The sequence below is a fragment of the Sorex fumeus genome, unplaced genomic scaffold (assembly GCF_029834395.1).
Source record: "Sorex fumeus unplaced genomic scaffold, SorFum_2.1 ptg000006l, whole genome shotgun sequence".
In the NCBI taxonomy this organism is placed as follows: Eukaryota; Metazoa; Chordata; class Mammalia; order Eulipotyphla; family Soricidae; genus Sorex; species Sorex fumeus.
The window spans coordinates 55,559,919-55,584,456 of NW_026606063.1; the positions used below are offsets into that span (position 1 = coordinate 55,559,919).

Genomic DNA, 24,538 nt, shown 5'->3' on the forward strand with positions numbered 1-24,538 from the left:
TTCAGTCCTGTTGGTCCATGCTCACCCAAGCACTACCAGGAATGCCATGTGAGCTCTGTTGGGGGTGGCCTGAAAATACACAAATTTCCTTAAATAGATAGGAATTTTAAGATTTTCTCAAAATATAAAATAATTACAGGCCTCATTCACCTGACCCTGAAAGAGCCTCCAGTCGTTGGGAAAAGACGAATAAGAAGAGGCTCCTAAAATCTCAGATCTGGGAGGAATAGAGACGTTACTGGACCTGCTCGAGTAATTCGATGATCAATGGGATGACAGTGATGATGATAAAATAATTATTGGAGACTGAGGGTGTAACTCAAATGACTGGAGTGTATCTCTTACACAAGAGATCAGTCCGCAGTACCTCTTGGTTCCCCCAAGCACTGCAGGAAGTGACAAAGCTAGGAGTATGCTTTGTCAAAGTCCACTTTGCTGTGGACCCCCAAAAGATCCACATAAACAGATTATTGATAGGTCTTTGGTTTTTGATTTGTCTTTGTTTAAATCATGGTATTTATGTTTTAAAAGTCTTTCACTTTTAAGTTAGAGTGTAAATAGAAATACTTAAATCTATTTTAGTAAATAAATTCTGCCTCGATTCTATGGAGATTTTGTCTTAAATAGCTGGAGGGCTACTACTTTGTTCACTTCTTTGTTGCTAAAGGATTGAAATATACCCCTCTTTTGGTGCCAGAGCCATAGTACAGTAAGCAGGGTGCTTGCCTTGAATGCAGCTGACCAAAGTTTGGTCCCTGGTATTATATATGGTCTCCAAGCACTGACAGGTGTAATTTCTCAGTGCAGAGCCAGTAGTAACCTCTGAGCATCACCAGGTATGACCCAAAAACCAAGAAAAAAATTAAATAAATACACTCTCCATAATTTCATGTGAAATTTTTGTGCTGAGTATTTTGTTTTCATAATTGCTTTAATTGTGGGGTATAAAAGGAAGCCAAAAAGATATCAGCTGGGGCTGGAATGATAGCACAGCGGGAAGGGCATTTGCCTTGCACACAGCCAACCTGGGTTTGATCCCTGGCATCCCAGATGGTCCCCAAAGCACTGCCAGGAGTAATTCCTGAGTGCAGAGCCAGGAGCAACCCCCAGAGCATCACTAGGTCTGACCCAAAAGCAAAAAAAAAAAAAGAAAAAAGACATCAGTTATTTCTTCATTCTTTCATAGCCCCCATTCACAGTACAGACCAGCATCAGCTATATCTATTACTCATTAAGTTTATTCTTACAATAATTGTTAATAAGTATAGCATAATGCCTTACTTCACAGTAGAGAATTTTATGCTTGGAAAAATTAAGGTATTAACATGTTTGTAACAAATAAGGCCTAAATAAAGCCTATTTGAAATCTATAGGAATTAAAAGAAGACAATCAAGTTTTATTAGAAACAAAAACCATGCTGGAAGATCAGTTAGATGGAACTCGAGCCCGTTCTGATAAATTGCACGAATTAGAAAAAGAGAATTTACAACTAAAGGCTAAACTGCATGATATGGAGATGGTAAGTCTCATAAGGTACATGTGACCTCTAAGGAAAATTTCTAAGATTTTAAAAATTTCTTTATAATGACAAAACTATCTTGAAGCTTTAATAAAGCAATAACTAAATTACACATTTCCAATTTTATATAATTATTAGTACTGTAAAAATTTCTGCTTTCACCACAAAGGAGTATTATTAATAGTTATTAATCTTGTTACTAATTTTGTTGTGTCAATGGTGTTAATAATGCAATTATTGTGTTTTCTATCTTCGGAAAAAAACTAATTCTAAAATTTAGCATTTGGTCAGAAATATCAGTATACTGACTGAAGAATTTTCAAGATCCTTAGAGATCATTTTAAAAGGATATCCCTGATTTGTACTCTTGGCAATGGATATGGCTTAAAGTGATGAAGCACTTTATAGCTTACGCTAGAAACCAAGTTTAATCCCCTACCCCTACCTAGCCCCCAAAGAAATCCCACTGGGTATAGCCCTGATGGCCTCTTAGCACCACAGGCTTGACCCTGGTGGCCTCCATTGCTGCCCCATCTACTAAGCATTTAAGTACTCGGTACTAGTTGGGTATCACCTGGAATAACCCCCATCTTCCTGAACATCAATGGATATGGCTTCTATTTTTAAAGAATATTAAAAAATATGTCAGATACTTGATCAGTATAATGATTATTAGTAATTACCGATTCTTGTTTTCAAAAATTTCAGCTAGAATTTATCCTCAAATTATTCAATTTTTGATAAATACAATACAATAGAATAAAATATTTTTGTGAATTTTACTGTACCTTACCTTTATATTATATCCCTGTTGCCTGCCACCAAAAAAGGAACGTGATATGGATAGGAAAAAGATTGAAGAATTAATGGAAGAAAACATGACTTTGGAAATGGCACAGAAGCAAAGTATGGATGAATCATTACATCTTGGCTGGGAGCTGGAACAGATATCCAGAACTAGTGAACTTTCTGAAGGTATTCCCAGTTTTATTTAAATGAATAAATCACACTGCATTTATGCTTAAATGTCTGGATATTTTAGTGCAGCTCTTTGTTTTTCTCAGCTAGAGATATCTCAGCTGTCTTTCTAGAGACAGTATTATAGATTGGTGTATTATTTTTCACATTCCAGTGTTTTATCTTCGCATATATTACAACTGATTTTTTGAGTCTAATACTCTCAGCACTGTGCTTGGTGACAATTCCTTATATTACTTCAGGAACCTTGGTTCCGGGGATCAAAGCAGGGGCTTCTGAGTACAGCCGACCAAAGTTTGATCTCTGGCATTCTTTGTGGTCCCCCAAGCACTAATAGGAGTAATTTCTGAGTGCAGTGTGAACTATTGCATTTTGAATGATCTCCTGTAACCCTGTATTAACAGCTTTGCTCTATTCGGACACTTTTTTTATTACTATCTCAAAAGCTGGAATACCATTTTACTGATGAGTTTACAAAAGTATAGCTAATACTAGTGCAGTAATAAAGTTCTTTTGGCTGGTCAGCATGTTCTTTTACTTTAAACAGTAAATAAAAATGTTGGAAGATGTACATTTGCTGATACTAATATTGTGTTGCAATTAAATTCAGGCATGTTACACTTACTTAAACTGATTTAATAATTTCCCAGTTACCCAGTATCACACTATTCCACCTCAGTTATTTAAGTACCTTTTGTGCATAAAATAGTATATCAGACTCTGAGGATATAGTGGTGATGTGGACATAAATTCTGGAAGCATGTACGATCTGGTATTTACAGAATGATTCTACTGATGGCCTATCATATTTATCATTAGGCTCTTCTTGATTTTATATTTGAGAACCTAACTAAATTCTGTGAACCCATGTAGATTTGCTTCATTTAGTAAGTCATGATATTCAGCTAGTGAGTATTCTGAGATGTATTGATTACTTATATATGTGTAAATTTTTGTATTGTATATCCCGGGGTAGTTGTCAGAAATTGAACAGAGGTCCTCCACATGTAAGGCAAACACAACCATTGAACGACATCCTTGACACTATTTTTTGTTTCTTAAAGTAGTTAAAATTATACTCTGAAGAATTTCCTCAACTGTTGAGTCTCTTTAATAATTGTTATATTATTAGCGCCTTTTAGAAGAAGTTAAGCATCTTTTATAATTGTTAAAAAGGTTGAATTTATTAATACATCTAAAACTCATATAACAGTATCTGTAAATTGCAAGCATTTAGGTGTAAATTGTTATTTATGTTGCTCTTACTATTTTTTATTGCATTGTACTTGCTTTGCTTAGATGTTAGATGGGGGCATAAATTAGACTACTCTCTTAAGCATGTGTGATTTTGGTTTTATTTTGGTTTAGTTTTGCTTAGGGGGCATAGTGGAAGAGCATTTGCTTTGCACATCTAAGGCCCTGGGTTTGATCCCAAAAACTATAAAAAAAAAAATCTGGGGAATATTTTATTGTATCTAACCTGCATTATATGCCTGTGGGATATATGTTTGGTTTGTTGTCTGTTTTAAATTTAATTCTTCTCCTCCTTTTCCCCCACCCCCTCCCCATTCTCCTTCCCTTCAGTGTTGCCCAGAGATTACACATTTACCTGGCTGTGGTGATTGCATATTTGTAGCTTGGGTGCTCACTGTAGGTTGCACATCATGTTGTGGGGCTCACGGAGATTTGCTCTCCTGTACATGTACCACATGTACTCATTGAGAGTCAAACTTGTATTTAAGGTATACACGTTATTATTGTCATGCTCTCCCCAGGGATCACTGTGGTTGTCCTTGTCCATGTGTGTTTGCCAGTACTTCCTGGCCATGGTGTTTGTACATTAAATTAATTGCAGTACTTAACAGGGGTCACAATTTCTGTGGTACTTACAGACATGTGGCTGTAGTCACAGCCAGCAGAGGTATCAGCTCAAACAGCAGAGCTGCCAGGATTATACTTGGCATATCTGGGACTCCACAAAGATTTAAACTTGTGGCTCAGATGCTTGCAAGGCAAGTGATATAACTCACTGCATTATTTCTCTGGGTCCTGCATTTCTTTTTATAATTGAGAATTTCAACTATTTACAAAAGTGGACCTGGAACTGCTCTCAAGTATCTGTAACTTTTTCCTGTCTTGAAATAATATTTTATTTATTAATTTTTAATTTTTACATCCTTAAAATATTAAATAAAATAGTATTATTTTTAAATAATGCTATTTGATTACTGGAGCACATCATTCTCTGAACTGGAAACCATCTTTTTCTTTCATAAGATTGTCATGTTAAGACTTTTGTCTTCTCTGGAGAAGCCTGTGATCTCTCTTCAATGCATATCTCTCTGTCTTCCCTCCCTCTTTAAATTTCTTTCAGTAAAAGCTATTCTGCTTTAATAAAAATTTTTTAAAAATTCATAGTGAAGTGTACCTAGAATTATCTTGCCAAAAAAGAGTACATAGATAGTGTTCTTTTTTATTTTTTTAAATGATGTTCCCTCAGTAGCTTTTTCAAAAATGGGTGATACTGCCCTCTAGGGGACACTTGAATGGCTTGAGTGCAGTTGGAGAGTAGGGAGTGTTTTCTATTTGTTTAAATAAGATGGATTCCCACAGGGTACTAAACAGTTTTTTTTTTCTTGAAAAGGAGGCAGTGTTTGGGAACCTCTAATATTGATAAAAATATTTTTAAATAGCCTATACATATTCTTTTTCCTTTCTTGGACCCAGTTAGAATTCTGCCCGTCCCCCAACCCCCTTAAACTATCTTCCTTTAATTTTTGAAGCTGAGATACAATATTTTACATAAATAACCTATGAATCAGAGAGGTTAAAGTGCTTTGGGTATTGTCAAGTATATAATTTATCATGGAACTGAACTCCAATCTTAAGTCTAAGTTTTGTCCTCTTTTGCTAAGATGCATATATATATTTATTAATAATTTAATATTTCCCTATCTATCATGATTTTGGGGAGGGGTTGATTGTTGTAGGTCATACCCAGCAGTGATTGGGACTTAAGACCACTGTTAGTAATGCTCAGATGCTATCAGGTCTACTCCTTTTGGTGTTCAGAGCCTTCTATAGTACCAGAGATAGAACTCAGGGCCTACTGCATATGAAGCATGTACTATACAACTTTTAGCCATGTCCCAGCCCTCTGTCATTATTTATTGTATTTTTTAGGAAGCTTTGTGAATTTTTACTACATTAAGTACCAAAAAATGTAGTGTATACTTGGTATTTTAAATTGTAAAGTAAACATGATTTTATTAATGACGTTGTAACTGTTATAGCACCACAGAAATCTTTGGGCCATGAGGTAAATGAGCTGACATCAAGTAGATTATTGAAGTTAGAGATGGAAAACCAGAGTTTGACTAAAACTGTAGAAGAGCTTCGGAGTACTATGGATTCTACAGGAGGCAATACTTCCAAAATCCTGAAAATTGAAAAAGAAAATCAAAGACTAAATAAAAAGGTAAACAAAATTGTTCAATGTAAGATTTTTAAATATAGGTAAAGTGTTAAATAGTATGGGTGTAAATCATTTCTAGTCTGTAATGTACCCTTAATATTTAACTGATTTGGATACTTTTCACTATTTATAAATAAAAAATAAATGAATTTCTGTACTTTAACAATTCAGAAAGTCTTCGACCTTGTGCTGTCTCCCTACAACTACCAGATAATTTTGATGTAAATCCTATACATTGCATCATTTTACCATATATATCTTAGTATATCTGTCTGAAAATAAGAAACAGAGCTAGACATAATACAGTGAACACACAGCCAACCCGGGTTCCATCTCTAACAACACATATATTACCCTGATCACTGTCAGAAGTGACCCCTGAATGCAAAGCCAGGAGTATGCCCTGATCACAGTGGGTATTTCCCCCCAAAAAACAGAAACAACAACAACAACAAAAGAAACAATTTAAAGCAGTGGTAAATTTGTAACACGTAAAAATCAATAATTTGGGCCAGGATTCTAATTTCTCCAGTTCTTATGATTTTTAATATCTTATTTGAATCTGAATCCAAATATATTAATACATTTGTTCAACTTATATATCCCTAAATAGTTTTTACTCTATAGGTTTACTCTTGTCCTAACAATGTTTATCTATTGGACAATTTCCACACTCTTTTTTACCCAGTAGTGCTTAGGGTCCAGAGCCACTGTAGGTAGTATTTTGGGGGATGGGGGAGCCATCTGTTACTAAGGATTGAACCCATGGCTTCACACATGCAAGACTTGTGCTCTGCCACTTTGAGTCATATTCCAAATCATTTTGCTTATTGTGTTCTTTTATGTTTAGAACATATTCTTGCATTCTTTTGCCTCCTGTATTTTCTGTTTTATGTGTAGGTTTAATCAGGTTCAAGTAGTTTTTAGCAAGATTTTAGAATATATTTTAATATTGAGGCACATATCTGGTTGTCTCTTTGTGGTGGTGTTTTCACTGAAGATAATCTGCTTGAATCTCTTAGTGATCGCAAATCCTGGTAGATTTACTAATATCCTTTATTAATTAATAGGTGGAGTAATTCTGTAAATAATCTAGATAAAACTTTTCTAAAAAAGTATTAGGGAGACCAGAGAGTTTGGTGGGTAAGGAGCTTGCCTTGCATGCAGTAGATCCAGTTTTGATCACTATTTATGGTCCTCCAAGCACTGTCAGGAGTGATCCTGAGTGCAAAGCCAGAAGTAACCCCTGAGCACAGTCAGTGGGCTACAAAAGTGTGGCTACAAAACTAGACAAAAGAAACCGTAGAAAGTATTGAGGCCTGGGCCAAAGACAGGAGGTTAAGGCACTTGCCTTGTATGCAGCAGTGATAACTGCCACCTGGTTCAAATTCCCAGTACCATGTATGGTCCCTGAGCATTGTTAGGGGTCACTCTTGAGCACTTCCAGGTTATTGCCCTCCATCTCCCCATACCCAAAGTATTAAGGTTGGAGTGAAGATCTAGTTTGTGGTAGAACACTAGCCTTGCATGTTTGAGGCCCTAGCTTTGATCCCTGACATTAAAAAATATACATAAAATCAGTAGTGTTGGGACCACAGAGATAATCCAAAGGGGTGGAGTTGGCCTGCACATTCTTCAAGGCTTCAAGTTTAGTCTCCTCCTTTGCATGGCCACCCAAGCATGGTGTAGCACTGATTGACCCCAAGCTCTGCTGGGGAGACTCTTTCCCCCAAAAAATCTATTTGCCTGCTCAATGCATTCAAAGGATTATATACACATGATGGGAAAGTGGGATTTATTCCAGAATGCAGGAATAGTGCAACATGAGCAACCAATGTAAAATACCATGTCAACAAAAGGAAAGATAATATCCATAAGATTACGTCAGAAGATTCAGAAAGCTTTTGGCAAGAGTGAGCATCCACTGATGATAAATAACAACTTCAATAAAATGGAGATAGGAATATATTTTAAAATGGCAAAGATCATATCTGGCAAACCCAAAGCTAACATATGGTGGAAAATGGTAAGCTTTCCCTCTGACACAAAACAAGGTTTTGTACCCTCTACACAATAATTCAACATTGTCACTGTCACTGTCACTATTCTCCCATTGTTCATTGATTTGCTTAAGCGGGCGTAACATTTCCATCGTGAGACTTGTTACTGTGTTTGGCATATCGAATACGTCACAGATAGTTTGCCAGGCTCTGCGTGCAGGCGAGATACTCTTGGTAGCTTGCCGGGCTCTCTGAGAGGGGCGGAGAAATCTAACTCGGGTCGGCAGTGTTGCCCGCATGCAAGGCGATTTTTTTTATAAAAAGTTTTTAATTTTTTATTTATTTTTAAAAAAATTTTTTTGCAGATGACATGATATTGTGCATAGAATACTAGAGATTCCACTAAAATCATTATAAATAATAATCAAAGCAATAAAGTAGCATGCTAGAAAATCAATATACAAGACGCTTGTTGCATACTAAATGGTGGACAATTAAAAGCCTTTCCTCTAATATCAGGCACAAGATAAGGATGCCACTTTCATCACTATTATTCTATATAATATTGAAGTCCTATCACGACAATTAAGCAATTAAAAGATACTGAGGGGTAGGGCTAGAGAAATAATACAGTGGATGTCACTTCTATTCCTAGGCTCCTCAGTCTCCTGAGCACAGCTAGGAGTCACCCTTGAGTACCATTGATATCCCCCCCCCCACACACACACACACAAAAAGAAAAAAATACTGAAAAGATTATAAATTAAGACTAGCACTATTTTCAGATGACATTGTACTATACATAGAAAAACCCTAACATCTTCACTAGAAGGTGTTAGGGTTTAGAAACGATAAAGCTATACAGTATACAAAATTCTATTTTTACATGTAAACAGTAACATACAAGAGAAAGAAAAAAATTAATATTTAAATTGTGTAAAAAAAATCAAATACCTAAGAAGGTGGTGAAATAAATATATATTAATACTGGAATACACCATTAAAAGAAATAAATGGCACATGGAAAAATACTCCATGTTCAAGGATTGAGAGAATTAACATTGTTAATATGACCATATTATTCATAACATTATATAAATCCAGTGCAGCCGCCATCAAAATGCATTGGCATTCTTCAAGGGCAAAAAACAAATTCCACTAAAATTTTAAAAATCCTTGAATAGCCAGAGCCATTCTGGTAGATGGATATTTGTACTTAGATAATAGGTGTATTGTAAAGTTTTGAAAAGGTATGAAGTTGTATGCCTGCAATACAGTCTTGTAAACTAATGTTAACTCAATAAAAATCTTGTGTATTAGGGGTCAGAGAGATAGTACAGTGATCAGGACTTCTGCCTTACAAGTAGTCAACCCAGGTTCAATCCTCCGCATCCCACATTGTTCCCCCTGAGCACTATTAGGAGTGATCCCTGAGCACAGAGCAAGGAGCAATCCCTGAACACCATTGGGTATGGCCTGAATAAAAACAAAACTTGAAGAAAAATTTTCTTTTAAAATTCGACTTTCAGGGCCAAAGAGATATAAACAGTGGGTAGGGTGTTTGCATTGCATGTGACCTACCTGGGTTCCATCCCCAGCATCCCATATGGTCCCTCGAACAACGCCAGGAGTAATTCCTGAGTGCAGAGCCAGGAGTAACATGAAAAATGCTGGGTGTGACCACCCTTCAAAAAATAAAATAAATAAAATAAAATTAGACTTTTTCAAAGCCTATGCTTGATACTTGAGAAAGTATATACTAGAAGAAAATTGTTTAACTTGTATCTTTCATTGACATAAAGATTAAAAAAAAAAGTAAAGCTATTAAAATTCTTAGCACTTCACTATTGGTAGTCCTTTCTAAAAATAAACTCTTAGTTTTGGTGTTTTTTTGTTTGTTTGTTTTTTGGGTTTTTTTGGGCCACACACAGCAGTACTCAGGGTTTATAACTGTCTCAGTGCTCAGTGATTATTGCTGGTGGGGCATGGGAGACTATATGTGGTGCCAGGGATCAAACCCACATCAGATGCATGCAAGGAAAGCAACTTATGGACTGTACTGTCTCTCTGGTCTTGATACAAGCATTCATAGAGTACTTAAACTTGAAGTTAAATATATATATTTTTAAATCTTTAAGAAATATCTTAATGTCTTAGAAATGTATTACTGTATTATACAAAATCTGATTATTGTATAAAGTAAACAATTTCCTGTTGACTGGGAAAATTAGTAATTTGGAACATTTTGAATTTGCTATTTTATACTTCATTATCCCTACTCATCTCTTTGGGCTGGAGTGATAGTATAGCAGTAGGGCGTTTGCCTCGCACATGCGGCCAGCCCGACCCACCCAGATTTGATTCCTCTGCCCCTCTCAGAGAGCCCAGCAAGCTCCCGAGAGTATCTCGCCCGCACGGCAGAGCCTGGCTAGCTCCCCGTGATGTATTCGATATGCCAAACACAGTAACAACAAGTCTCACAATGGAGACATTATTGGTTCCCTCGAGCAAATCAATGAACAGGACAGTGCTACAGTGCAGTGCAGTTATCTCTTTAAAATGTTATCTCTTTAGTTAATACTGTCCAGATGTTTTCTTAGTGTGAATTTTTAAATGTGTAAAAGGGATTCTGGTCAAAGGACAAGAACATGTTTGATATTTTTGATATTAAATTAAGTGATAGAAGAAATGCATCTGCCATAGAGACAGGCAGGGATGGGGGGGTAGGGGATGCTGGGAGGGAACCTGGGGACACTGGTGCTGGGAAATGTACACTGGTGGAGAGATGTGTGTTGGAATACTGTATGACTGAAAATCAGACATGAACGGCTTTGTAAGGGTTTATCTCACAGTGATTCAATTAAAAAGTTAAAAAATATAAATAAATTTAAAACTAGTAGTTAATATTTGCTACATGGGTAGAGGCTTCTGAGCCAACAGTGTTCAAAGGTCTCTCCTGATGGTGTTTGGGTGTGGGGAAGCATGTGGTGGCTGGAAATCTAACTTTGGGTTCCTGCTTATGAAACGTGCACTTTAGCCCCGTTACCTGTTTCTCCAGCCAACTTGCCACAAGTTTTACTCAGTCCTTTTCCCTCTCATTTTTTTCACTTCCTCTTTTTTTATTTTAAACCAACTTGTTTCCCGTTTCCTCACTAAACTTTATCGCCGTTTTTTATCTTTCTTTATGTTTTTCCTCTATTCTTCTTCCTTGTTTATTTAAATTCTTGATTATAATTAAAATTTTACTTTACGAATACTCTCAAGCCAAGATATCTCTTAAAAGAAAATTTGTACTATCTTCACAGAACATAATTATCATAGATTTTGTTGAATTTGTGTTTGTGCTTAGAAGTAGAAATTTGCCACAAAAAGATGCGGAGAGGCCAAGAAAGATAATTAAGTTTGTGTGTTTTATACAGCTTTTAAATTAGCATAAATTATTACTTGAACTTCAGTACTGTTTTCTAGAATTTCACCATTTAGGTATTATAACTTTAATCCTTTGATTTAATATCTTTATTTTGACATATTTCCACTATTATAAAATATTTGGTGATATATTGTTTTGTGATTTAATTTTATCTAGGTTGAAATTCTTGAAAATGAAATTATTCAAGAAAAGCAAAGTCTTCAGAATTGTCAGAACTTAAGCAAGGATCTAATGAAGGAGAAAGCTCAGCTTGAAAAAACAATCGAAACTCTTAGAGAAAATTCAGAGAGACAGGTTCATTAATTTTTTTACTATGAAATGCAATGTATTTTATAAAATATCATTACTGATTTTTTAATTTATGCAAAAAAGTTTATATGACACTAAAGGAGAAATATTTTAGAAGTATTTAGATTTTTATCATTTTTAGAGCAACCGCAGCATGTGGTATTGGTGGGGAGGGGCTTATTGTGCTGGAGATTGAACCCAGAAGCTTGTATATGGTCTTCCACCTGAGCTACATCTAGAACTTTTAGATTTTAAAGTCACTGCTTTTCTTTTTTTTTTCTTTTTTTCTATTTTTTTTCTTTTTGGGTCACAACTGGTGATGCACAGGGATTACTCCTGGCTTTGCACTCAGGAATTACTCCTGGCAGTGCTTGGGGGACCATGTAGGATGCTGGGAATCGAACCTGTGTTGGCCACATGCAAGGCAAACGCTCTGCTCACTGTACTGTAGCCCCAGCCCCTAAAGTCACTGTTTTTAATCTCATTTTCTGCCCATGTGTTTTTGGAAAAGATGAGGTAAAACTAAATTATTTTTTAATTTAATTTTATAATTTTATTTATTTTATTTTTTACTTTTTGGATCATACGCAGTAATGCTCAGGGGTTCCTCCTGGTTCGGCACTGAAGAATTACTCTTGGCAGTGCCAAAGGAACCATATGGAGTGCTGGGGATTGAACCTGGGTTGGCCACGTGCAAGACAAAGGTCCTATGCACTGTCCTGTGCTCCAGCCCTGAAACTAAGAATTTTTTTAATTGCTAATATATACAATAATTATCTAGTATAATTGCTAGTAAAAATAATTGTGGTGCCTACATTTTCAAGTATCTTTAAAAATGGACTACAGTTTCTAAAGCTACTATGGAGAGTTAAGAAGAGATACAACAATCCTGGCCCAATTTAAATGACTGAATTTTGGTGTATATACTGTTAGATTTGTTTTTAAGTGTTTATTGATCGTTCATTTTATACTTAAAGAATCCGAGGACTGGATAGATTTATGTGCTATTTTAAAATTTCTTGTTTTTTCAGATGTAAAATTACTAGCTTATGTGTATTTTTCATTCTTAAGCAACCTATAAAAAGCAGATTTCTATGGAGTTAACAGAACAAAAGTTCTGGAGCTAAGATTGAATCTTAGTCCTTTCACAAGGTTCTAGGGAGATTGTTTTAAACACATTAAATTTTGAGTAACACTGTGTTAGGTTGTATACCAGGGAATTTTGTTATTTGATTTTTCCAAATTCTTTCTGAGAAGAAATACACATCCATATATGTTCACAAAAATAAAGCAGATATTTAGTAAAAACCTGTGTGTGTGTATATATATATATATATGCATTGCAAAATTTAATAAATGAAAGGAGCAGCTTATATCCTCAAGAAGATATGTATGTGTACTTTATCTATTTTCATATAGATATGTTAGAAATATCTAACATACAGAATCTGAAAATTTTTATTAAGTACATATCAGTTAATTATTACTTTATATTATGAACTCCTTTAAGACATGAACTTTGTTACCTGATTCGATATCTACAAAGTGATCTTACTGTGGATGAATGGATGTTGGAATACTCCGTGATTGAAAGCCAATCATGAGCAGTTTTTTAAGGGTCTATCTCACATTGATTCAATAAAAAAGTTTTTTCTTTTTTTAAAAAAGTAAGGTACACTCTGAGTTCTTTTGCTTTTTTAGCATTGCTGGGGTTGAACCCAGGCCGTCACACATGTAAGACATTTACTCTACACTTAGCTAAATTCTAAGTTCCTATTAGTTTTAGAAAAATAAATCCTATAATTATATATTTAGTTTTCTTGACTAAATAAAAATTTTAATTTTATTCTTTATATTAGATTAAAATATTGGAACAGGAAAATGAGCATCTGAATCAAACTGTGTCTTCTTTGAGGCAGCGCTCCCAGATAAGTGCTGAAGCAAGGGTGAAGGACATTGAAAAAGAAAATAAAATTCTCCACGAATCTATCAAAGAAACAAGCAGCAAGCTAAGCAAAATTGAATTTGAAAAAAGACAAATTAGAAAAGAATTAGAACATTATAAAGAGAAAGGAGAACGAGCAGAAGAACTTGAAAATGAATTGCATCATCTTGAAAAGGAAAATGAATTGTTACAGAAAAAGATAACCAATTTAAAAATTACTTGTGAAAAAGTTGAGTCCTTAGAACAAGAAAATTCAGAGCTAGAAAGAGAAAATAGGAAATTGAAAAAAACTTTGGATGGTTTTAAAAACCTTACTTTTCAGCTAGAATCTCTCGAAAAAGAGAATTCCCAGCTAGATGAGGAAAACTTAGAACTGCGAAGGAATGTGGAATCTTTGAAATGTGCAAGCATGAAAATGGCTCAGCTACAACTAGAAAACAAAGAGTTGGAAAGTGAAAAAGAGCAACTGAAAAAGGGTTTAGAACTCATGAAAGCATCTTTCAAGAAAACAGAACGTTTAGAAGTTAGTTACCAGGGTTTAGATACAGAGAACCAAAGATTACAGAAAGCGCTAGAAAATAGCAATAAAAAAATTCAACAATTAGAGAGTGAGCTACAAGACTTAGAGATGGAAAATCAAACATTGCAGAAAAATTTAGAAGAGTTAAAAATATCTAGCAAAAGATTAGAACAGCTGGAGAAAGAGAATAAATCATTAGAGCAAGAGACTTCTCAACTGGAAAAAGATAAAAAGCAACTGGAGAAGGAAAACAAGAGACTCCGACAACAAGCAGAAATAAAAGATACCACATTAGAAGAAAATAATGTGAAAATTGGAAATTTGGAAAAAGAAAACAAAACCTTAATCAAGGAGATTTGTATTTATAAAGAATCCTGCATCCGTCTGAAAGAGTTGGAGAAAGAAAATAAGGAGCTTGTAAAGAGAGCAACTATTGATGTAAAAACTTTGGTCACATTACGTGAGGTAAATTTACAGTTACAACCTATACGACTTAACTAGAACTCTTGAGAAAAATTAGAAATTTATAGGTGTAGGTGAACGATCAGTCCTCCGAAACATGGTTATGAGGTCAGAAAGTAGCATGTTTAGTTCATTTTTTGCTAGCACTGAACAATACATGATGTATTTTGATAAGTTTTATTTAAAAACACCTTAGCATTCTGGAAAAAGCTACTTTAGAAGTCTGCATTTTACCTGAAGAGTCTTTGAAAGGAGTGCTATTATTAGCCTCTCATTTTTTATTTTTCTGTTCTAGTCTTACAGACATAAACAACAGCTTCCTTTTTCCTGACCCCTTGTTCTTCAGATCAGTATTTTAAAGTGTCTTTCACTGGGAAAGGGCACATGAAGTAAAAGGATATTATGTATGGCATTTATTTATAGAAATGTGCACAGAATTTTAGAATAATGTCAACAGTTATTTCTCCCCCCATGGTTTTCAAAGTTTTTGACTCAGAAATTTTTATTTTTAAGACTAATATAAACAAGATATATTAGCAAAAAGTAAACACTTCTGTATAGTTTTTTTTAAGTTGAATTGTTTAACTTATTAAGGAAAAGTTCAAAAATAGTGTTTTTGTCTTTCCTGGTTTGAATTATTTCTGTTTTTAGAAGATGGTTGTTAGAATCTTGATGAGTTTTATAAATGTTTATGTTTATGTTTACTTACATGAGTTTGGGATTTCTTTAAGGACTTGGTGAATGAAAAATTGAAGACACAACAAATGAATAATGATCTAGAAAAATTAACTCATGAACTTGAAAAGATAGGATTAGATAAAGAACGACTCTTACAAGACGAGCAAAATACTGATGACAGGTGACTATTAAGTTATTTGACAAAAGTTGAAATTATTTTTATTTGAATAGTGTGCCTTTATGAGTTGTTAATTCTTTTATTTTTTATACCAAAGATGTGAGACCATAAGGCTAAAGAAATTGGATAGGGCAGAGTATTAAGTAAGGAAGATAGCAAGTCAAGTAAGAAAAATGTGTGGATTTACAGAACAATGAAGCAAGGTGTGAAGTTAGGAGCCTAAGTTAGGATGTCTTTGTAAGTGTAGAATGAGTCATAGAGTGGTGAAGAAATTAGAAGCCAGTTCTGGGTTGGGGGTTATCTGTAGGAGGAGAATATCTCCCCAGTGTCGAAAAGCCTGCTTCCTGCCAGCTGCTGGGCTTAAGTCCTTGCTTCTCAGCTCAGTCCCCTCTCTACTTGCTGAAGCACAGTGGGAAACAAGAAAATATACGAAGAATTGGCAGGGTGGACAATAATGTGTAAAACTAAGTTTCAGAGTAAATACACTTATACACACTTTAAAAGCTTATACACACTTTTGTTTTGGAAATGATCTGTTTAAAGAATAGTCATTCTTCCATTGTAATTACATTATCGAAAAGTTAATAAGACTTTTAAATAATCTATTCTTTAGCATATAATAAGCCATAATGATTCCAGTTAGAACAGGAATATTGTTAAGAATTTTGTTTCATGTAGGCTAGATTTTTACTCAGTGAAATACATAATGTTTTATCACATACTATTACTGTTAAAAAAAAGTTTCTATACTGAATATATATATTTAAAAAGTAATGCTGAAAAGGAAAAAGTAATGATAATTCTACGGCTTTTTATAATTTTGCATATTCTTAAAATAGTAAATTGAATTTTAGGAACCTTTTAAAGATACTGTCAAAAGTAATTTTGAGGTATTTATTCTACTAATAAATTCAAGCAAACCATACTGAATTAATTACCTAGATATTTTATGAAAATTTTTTAATTAGCTGGTTAAGTGCTAAATTATTTAACTAACTTTTAATAGATACTGTATATGTATCACTTCTTTATTTAACCAGATTTATTACTTATCAAGTGTAAGACATGAAAAAGAGGAGGAGGGGTGAGGATTTCATCTGCTCACTGCTCCAGAGTACATGTTTTGCATGCCAACTGGGCACTGTTTGGAAGCCCCCGCCCCGCAAAAAAAAGTCACTGTCACTGTCACTGTCCTCCCATTGTTCATTGATTTGCTCGAGCGGGCCCAGTAACGTCTCCATTGTGAGACTTGTTGTTACTGTATTTGGCATATAGAATATGTCACGGGTAGCTTGCCAGGCTTTGCTGTGTGGGCGAGATACTCTCGGTAGCTTGCCGGGTTCTCTGAGAGGAGCAGAGGAATCGAACTCAGGACGGCCACATGCAAGGCAAACGCCCTACTGCCGTGCTATCGCTCACAAAAAAAGTAGAGGGGAAAAATATAGTAAATCATGTAGTTGCCAGGCTGGAGGGATAGCACAGCGGGTAGGACGTTTGCCTTACACGCTGTCGACTGGACTGACTTGGGTTCGATTCCTCCACCCCTCTCAGAAAGCCTGGCAGGCTACCCGTGATGTATTCAATATGCCAAACACAGTAACAACAAGTCTCATGATGGAGACGTTACTGGGCCCGCTTGAGCAAATCGATGAACAACAGGAGGACAGTGACCATGAATTTGGAGGCACAGAGATCAGTTAGGAAACTACTGTAATGGTGTGGGCAAGATAAATAAAGGGTATTTTTTAAACTAAAACTTTTAGAAAATAAATTGAGAACAGTTAAATCTAGCCATTAGGAAAAGAAGGGTCTCAAGCCACTAAACTAACTTGTTCCTGGGCTACTCCTCCTCCTCCTATCTGCTCACTCTTCATCTTTGTCCAGCCTATTCTTCGTCTTCCTTTGCATCTCACTGCTGCTAATGCTGTTACTGGTTCTTCTTCTCTCTATTGCTGCTATTGCTGATGTTTATCTTCTCCCCTCCCCCACTTCCTCCTCCTTTCTGTTGATTCTGATTTTTATTCTCAAAAAATGAGAAATATCTAGTCTGGAACTTATTTGTATTATATATTATAACTGTTTTCACTTTATATATACAACTGCTTAATAGTGTAACAAATCCAGCCACTTCCTCTCTTCATAGTTTAATGAATTTTTGAGACAGTTCTCTTTATGAAGCATCAATTTTTGCTTTTGACAATAAAGGTTTTAATTTGGGACCCAGTTTGATCGATGGTTTTATGTTGTTTAGTGAATGGGGATAGTTTAAAAGCTTAGTATTTTAAATTTGAGCAGAAAAATTTGTCTCTTAAGAAGTAAGTATTACATATATGACATTCTCTTAAAAATAATTTTCTTATGTTCAGAAATCAATTATAATTTTACTTAAATAATAGATACAAACTTTTGGAATCAAAATTAGAATCCACTCTAAAGAAATCCCTTGAAATAAAAGAAGAAAAAATTGCTGCCTTAGAAGCTCGATTAGAAGAATCCACAAATTATAACCAACAATTACGCCAGGAACTTAAAACGGTAAGTATGATAATCAAATATTTTCTCCCATTCCATAGGTCATCTTTTTGTTTTACTAAAGATGTTCTTTGCTTTGCAGGAGTTTTTTTAGTTTGATGTAAACCCAACCAACTGATTTTCTTAATTTGTTGTTTGCAGTTCCTTCTATCAAACTCAGGTCTCATGCATGCAAGTCATGCATTTAACTATCAAAACTCATTTCTGCTCCAATTGTTTGTTTTTAATTCCCTTACTGTTGGTGCTGAATTCTTAAAAACATCACTGAAGTCTTGCTATGAATATTTATGATATCTGGTCCATATCTAACTTTCAATCCATTTAACTAAATTTTTGTAGATACTGTAACATAGTTTCAGTCTTTCGCAAGTTGACGCCAAGGTTTCTTTTTTTTATTAACTAAGTTTTGTTCAAATGTTTTAAATTGAATTACTGTGAGGTACAGTTACAAAATTGTCCATGATTGGGTTTCATTATACAATTTTCCAACACCCGTCCCTTCACCAGTATACTGAGTTTTCTTATACTAATTGTTGAGTAGTTTTCTTTCCCTCCTTTATGTATTTGATCCTTTGTCATGTATGTGCCCAGGTATGTTTGGATTTATTTATGCACTCTCAGCTTTAGTGCACTGATTGATATTTCTACTTTTATTTCAAATACCAGATTTTTTTTTACTATAACTTTGTAATCTGGGAACATGGAACCTCTCATGTTTAATTATGTTATTAAAACGTCGGTAGGAATTGTATCAAATATGTACATTGTTTGGGTAGTACATTTTTTGGCGGGGAGATTCCTCCAAAGCAACGCTTGGAGACATGGAATAACTCCAGGCTACCTTCTGCCTAACATAAGAGATGGTTCAATGCTCAGACCCAGTGGAAGGGGCTGCTCTGACTGGTGATGCAGGGGGACCCAGGGGGCCATATGGTACCAGAGTTCATGTACTAGGTACGAAACTCAGGTACATACACTAGGAATACAGTGCAAACTGCTGAGCTATCTCTATGGCCCTTGGTTGTCTCAGTGATGTTAATTGTTACAGTTAACAATAATTAATTAAAGATGTGGACTATCTTTTTATCTATATGTGTGTTATGTTTTATTTCTCTCAATGTCTTAACAGTTTTTATTGTACAGATGCTAAATTTTACTTCTTGCTAAATTTATTCTTAGGTACTTAGGGTTTTTTTGAAGCCATTGTAAATGGCATAGTTTTCTTGATTTTTACCTACTACCTCAATATTTGTATAAAATAATGTAACATATTTCTGTATATTAGTTTTATAGTCTACCTTTTTACTATATATAGTCAATTGCATCTATTTTTGGTGGGGATTTTAGGATTTTCTATGTATATTATAAATATCTATAAGTAGGATAGTTTATTTTCTAGTTTTAATTCCATTCATTTATATTTCTTGCTTGATCTGTTTAGGATTTCCAGTACTGTGCTAAGTAATAGTGACGATTGTAGGCAACATTTTCTTATGCCTAATCTCAGAGGATAAACTTTCAGTTGTTATTGAATATACTCTAATTTTGCGGGTTGTCATAATGAACCTTATTATGTTTAAAAGTGTTTCCTCAGTCTCAGTTTTATAAAGCACTTTTAATCACAAATACATGTTCAATCTTTTCAAATGCTGTCTTTTCATCTAATGATGCAATTGTGGTTTATAAAATTCTTTTTGTTGGATTTGTTTGTTGCTTTATTTGCTTGTATTAAACCACTCTTCGATTTCTGGAATAAGACACATAATTTTGTGCTAGGTTATGTTATATATGATTCATTTATTGTATCATTGAATTCCATTTAATAAGAATTTGGGGCTGGAGAGATAATGCAGTGGGTGTGGTGTTTGCCTTGCACGTGGCCAACCCGGGTTCAATCCCCAGCATCTCATATGGTTCCCCATGTATGGCCGGGAGAAATTCCTGAGTGCAGAGCCAGGAGTAAACCCCTGAACATCACTGGGTGTAAATCAAAAAGCAAAAAAAAGAATTTATTGAGAAATTTTATATCTGTATTTGTCACAGCTATATTGGGTCTTAAGTTTAATTTTTTGACATGTGTCCTTTGCATGGGCTGGAGCGATAGCAGGGTGTTTGCCTTGCATGCAGCTGACCTGGGTGACCCGGGTTCGATTCCTCTGCCCTTCTCAGAGAGCCCTGCAAGTACCAAGAGTATCTCTTCGCATGGTGAAGCCTGGCAAACTACCTGTGACATATTTGATATGCCAAACACAGTAACAAGAAGTCTCACAATGGAGACGTTTCTGGGCCCGCTCGAGCAAATCAATGAACAATGGGAGGACAGTGACAGTGACAGTCCTTTGCATGCTTTTGGTATCAGGGTAATTTTGACTTCATAGGATGTATTTGAAAATACATACCCTTTTGTTTAGTTTTTCTTAAAAACTTAAAAGTAGGTATTAGGTCATTTAAAAAGTTTTGTTGATTCTGGGCCCCATACTGAGGCTTTATCACTAGGAGGTCCCAGATGGGGCAGGTGCAGTCTCCCTGCCTTCTCCAGATGGAATCCCAGTGACCATGAGCTTCTACAAGCATGGCTCTGGTATGTGGGCACCAGGACTATTCTTCCGAACCGCATGGCCATGTAAGGAAAGCCTGATATGCAAAGTGAGGAATGGAAAGTAAATGATCTAGCTTCTGTCCCAAGCAGGCAGGCTGGAATGGTGGTGGGAAAATTCAAGCAAAATATAATGCCCAACAGAAATGCATCTGGACTGTGCATTAAACTATGGTTCCATGCCACCCCGGGAGAAAAAGGGTGTTTGTCCCTTCCGCCTTTCACCCCTGGCAGCAGTAGCATGGTTGCCACCATCTTTCAGAGCCTAACGGACAGCCAGGTATGAGCCTGCAATGACTAGGCATGCAGGACCTCATGGGATGGGGGGGGGGGGGGTGGATCTGGTCCTTCTTCCCGCCCTGATGATGCCCCTAGTTGCCGCCCATGAATGCCTCCTCCGACTCCTGAACAGCCATGATCCCAGAGGTACACAAACCAATCTTGGATACCAACAGCTTTTGGCAGAAATGCATCTGAACTGTGCATTAAACTACAGCACCGTGCCACCCCGGGAGGGGAAGGGTGTTTGTTCCCACTGCCTTTTTCCCCTGGCGGCCTCGGCATGGTGGCCACCATCTTTCAGAGCTTAATGGACAGCCGGGTATGAGACTGCAGTGATGAGGCACACGGGACCTCATAGGATGGGAGGGTGAAACCGGCCCTGCTCCCTGCCCTGACAGGGCCCTGAGTTGCCGCCCACGAATGTCTCCTCCAGCTCCTGAATGACCATGATCCCAGAGGCACACAAACCAATCTCAGAACCCAGGGGCTTTTGGCAGTAATCCCTCCAGACTTATTACTAAAATATCAGAAATCCAAAATTGCGTGGCCACGATAGTGGCTGCACTGACATCATATGCACTTCATAATCAGCAATAGAAAACAAATTATCTAATGATGTCTTTTTGGCAGGTCTGATTGTTGGGGAAAATTCCAAATAATAATGGTGGATCTTTTGTCATAATATTGAACGTGATCAACGTAGAGAAAGAGAGTAAAGTGGAAATCTGCCACACAGGCAAGGGAAGGGGTGGGAGGGAGGTATACTGGGGTTCTTGGTGGTGGAAAATGTGCTCTGGTGAAGGAATGGATGTTTGGTCATTGTATGATTGACCGAGACTTAAACTAAAAGGCTTTGTGGCTGATCTTATGGTGATTCAATAAATTAAAAAAAAGTTTTGTTGAACTCAGTAGTGAAACTATCTGGTACTGAGCTAATTTGGGGGGAACTGTTTTACTGCTGTATTAATTTCCTTGCTTGGTGATTGTTCTTTAAGGTTTTTCATTTCCTCCTAGTTCAGTCTTGGAATCTAAGTGCAAATCTAAGAATTTGTCCATTTCTTCTAAATTTATGAACAGCGGGAGAACAGTGCTACAGTGCAACAGATATTCATTGTATATTTGAACCTTTTGATTTACATAATATATGTTGTAACCTTATCTTTTATTTTCATTATATACATTAGAATTTTCTCCCAGTAAAATATTTTAAATAAAATTTTAGGTGAAAAAGAATTATGAAGCTCTGAAACAGAGACAAGATGAGGAAAGAACAGTGCAGAGCTCTCCTCCAACATCTGGTGAAGATAACAAATGGGAGCGAGAAAGTCAGGAAACAACTAGAGAACTTTTGAAAGTTAAAGACAGATTAATTGAAGTAGAAAGAAATGTAAGTATTTAAAAAAAAATTTTAATCAGCATCCCGAATTAGCAGTGGTTTCTTGAGGGAAATTTGGGAGTGCCCTGCCAAGTCTCTGATCCCCATCCCAGACTTCACCCTCATTCCACATACCACAATAAATATTGCTTTTTTTTGGGTGGGTGGTGTTGGGAGTCATAACCAGCTCTGTTCAGGGCTTGTGCTTAGGGGGCACACAAAATACTATATGCAGTGCCAGTGATCGAACCCAAGTAAGCCTCATGCAACTCAAGTGCTTTCCCTACTGTACTGTACTATCTCTCTGGCCTCTAGAGTATCTTGTGACTAGTCTTTCCTTTTCCTTTCCTGGTACTATCTAATCTTTTCTCAATTTAGTGTTCATTATATTTTTTATCACTTTGTCTTAAAATGGACTGGAGCGATAGCACAGTGGTAGGACATTTGCCTTGCGTGCAGCCGGCCCTGCCGAGCTGGTTTCAATTCTTCCGCCCCTCTCCAAGAGCCTGGCAAGCTACCCATGATGTATTCAATATGCCAAACACAGTAACAACAAGTATCACGATGGAGACGTTACTGGGCCCGCTTGAACAAATCAATGAACAATGGGAGGACCATGACCGTGTCTTAAAATTACATTTTAAGACATTATCCAGAGCATGTCACTTACCTTTATAAAAATCTTCAGTTGCTTCTTATTTCAATTGTAATAAAAGAAATCGTTTACTAGCAAATATTAATGACACCATTATCTGTTAAACATAATATCCTTAATATCCCATAATATCCTTCCTGATGACACTGTCTTTCTAGGATCTCTGACCTTATATAATATTTTGCCATTCAACCATCCAATGTATATTAATTTGGGGATAGTATCTGTTAATGTCTGGAAAATACTAAACACCAGCAAATAATGAGTAAATTAAAGTCACAGTGGCTTTTTTCTATTTCCCTTGTTACCTGAACAAATCACTGACTTTCTTCAGCATTCAGGTTTGCTATCTCGAGTCTGTTGCATTAAGCTGTCTGTAATCTAAGCCTTCATCATCACAGTCTTGCTTTATTCAATTTCTTCATAATATTTTTAAATTTTTACTAAATAAAATACTGAAAAATAAAACAACTTAAAATCAGGAAGTGCTTGTCTCATTCATTGTGCCTTTATAAAGAGAACTTGTCTGATAGATAGCAGACACTTGATAATATGGCCGAGTGAATTTAATAACTATTTCCCAGTAGGACCAGAGAGTACAGCTGGCAGGGCACTTGACTTGCATGCAGCCAACCCAGGTTCTAATCCTTGGCACTGCATATAGTTTTCTGAGCCCCATCAGGAGTAAGCCCTGAGTATTGCCAGGTGTAGCTCAAGCTCCCCACCCCATATTTCTTATAGTAAAAAGAAATAGAAGGAATTCAGCAAACACGTATCTAAAGATGGATGAGCTTAAGGCACTTTCTTGTTCAAAAGTAAAATGAGTGTTTAGTATTTTTTTTATACATGTAATAGGGGCCACAACGAGATGTGCTGGAACTCTGTTCTTATTCCTATCAGAAAACTGATTCATCTGTGTATATTTGTAATATTTATCTTTTTGATTTTACTATACAGTTTCGTATGTACATTTAAAAATTATTTTAGACACTATTTTAGGTGATAAACATCTCTCATTTTGTTTAATATATAATCTATATTGTAGATATTATCATACTTAAGTAAACTAAATATCAGGTGACATTTAGGTTATTTTCAGATTTGGACATAATGGAAATCCATAAATAAGCTAACAGGTGGTAAATTTCTGATATGGAATTTCTAGATCATAGTATAATAAACAGTTTTGTGTATATTTTATTTTAATTGATATGTTTAGGTTTACAAAATCATACCAATTTTTAGTCATATTGAATAGATCGTGGTAGATTAGATAATCTATTTTTTTGCAGATCATCACTAGGTTTTGCCAACAATTAAATTTTAATTAAAATTATAGAGGAAAATTGTTTAATTTTCATGTTTAAAGTTATTAGGAGACTGTAAGGACAATCTATCTGTGACATCTGTCACCTTCATGATAGCCAGGATTAATTGAGCTGATATTTCTACTAGGATGGTGTTCCTTCCTTTTTCACTACTTCACTGTCCATTGTCCTCCCATTGTTCATCAATTTTGCTCGAGCGGGCCCAATAAGATCTCCATTTTGAGACTTGTTGTTACTGTGTTTGGTATATTGAATATGTCATGGGTAGCTTGCCAGGCTTTGATGTGTGGGCGAGA

The 24,538-nt window shown here is 35.8% G+C and overlaps 1 protein-coding gene across 7 annotated transcripts in view; it reads left to right on the forward strand.

The window, feature by feature from the left end:
- Positions 1 to 24,538, forward strand: part of CCDC88A (coiled-coil domain containing 88A) — a 129,603-nt gene that overhangs the window by 72,176 nt on the left and 32,889 nt on the right. For all 7 annotated transcript variants that reach the window (XM_056122545.1, XM_056122546.1, XM_056122547.1 and 4 more), the window contains exons 11-18: positions 1,374 to 1,520; positions 2,351 to 2,495; positions 5,792 to 5,976; positions 11,560 to 11,697; positions 13,551 to 14,621; positions 15,350 to 15,477; positions 17,871 to 18,009; positions 22,107 to 22,271. In XM_056122545.1, coding sequence (XP_055978520.1) covers positions 1,374 to 1,520; positions 2,351 to 2,495; positions 5,792 to 5,976; positions 11,560 to 11,697; positions 13,551 to 14,621; positions 15,350 to 15,477; positions 17,871 to 18,009; positions 22,107 to 22,271 — 2,118 coding nt within the window. The remainder of the gene's footprint in view (positions 1 to 1,373; positions 1,521 to 2,350; positions 2,496 to 5,791; positions 5,977 to 11,559; positions 11,698 to 13,550; positions 14,622 to 15,349; positions 15,478 to 17,870; positions 18,010 to 22,106; positions 22,272 to 24,538) is intronic.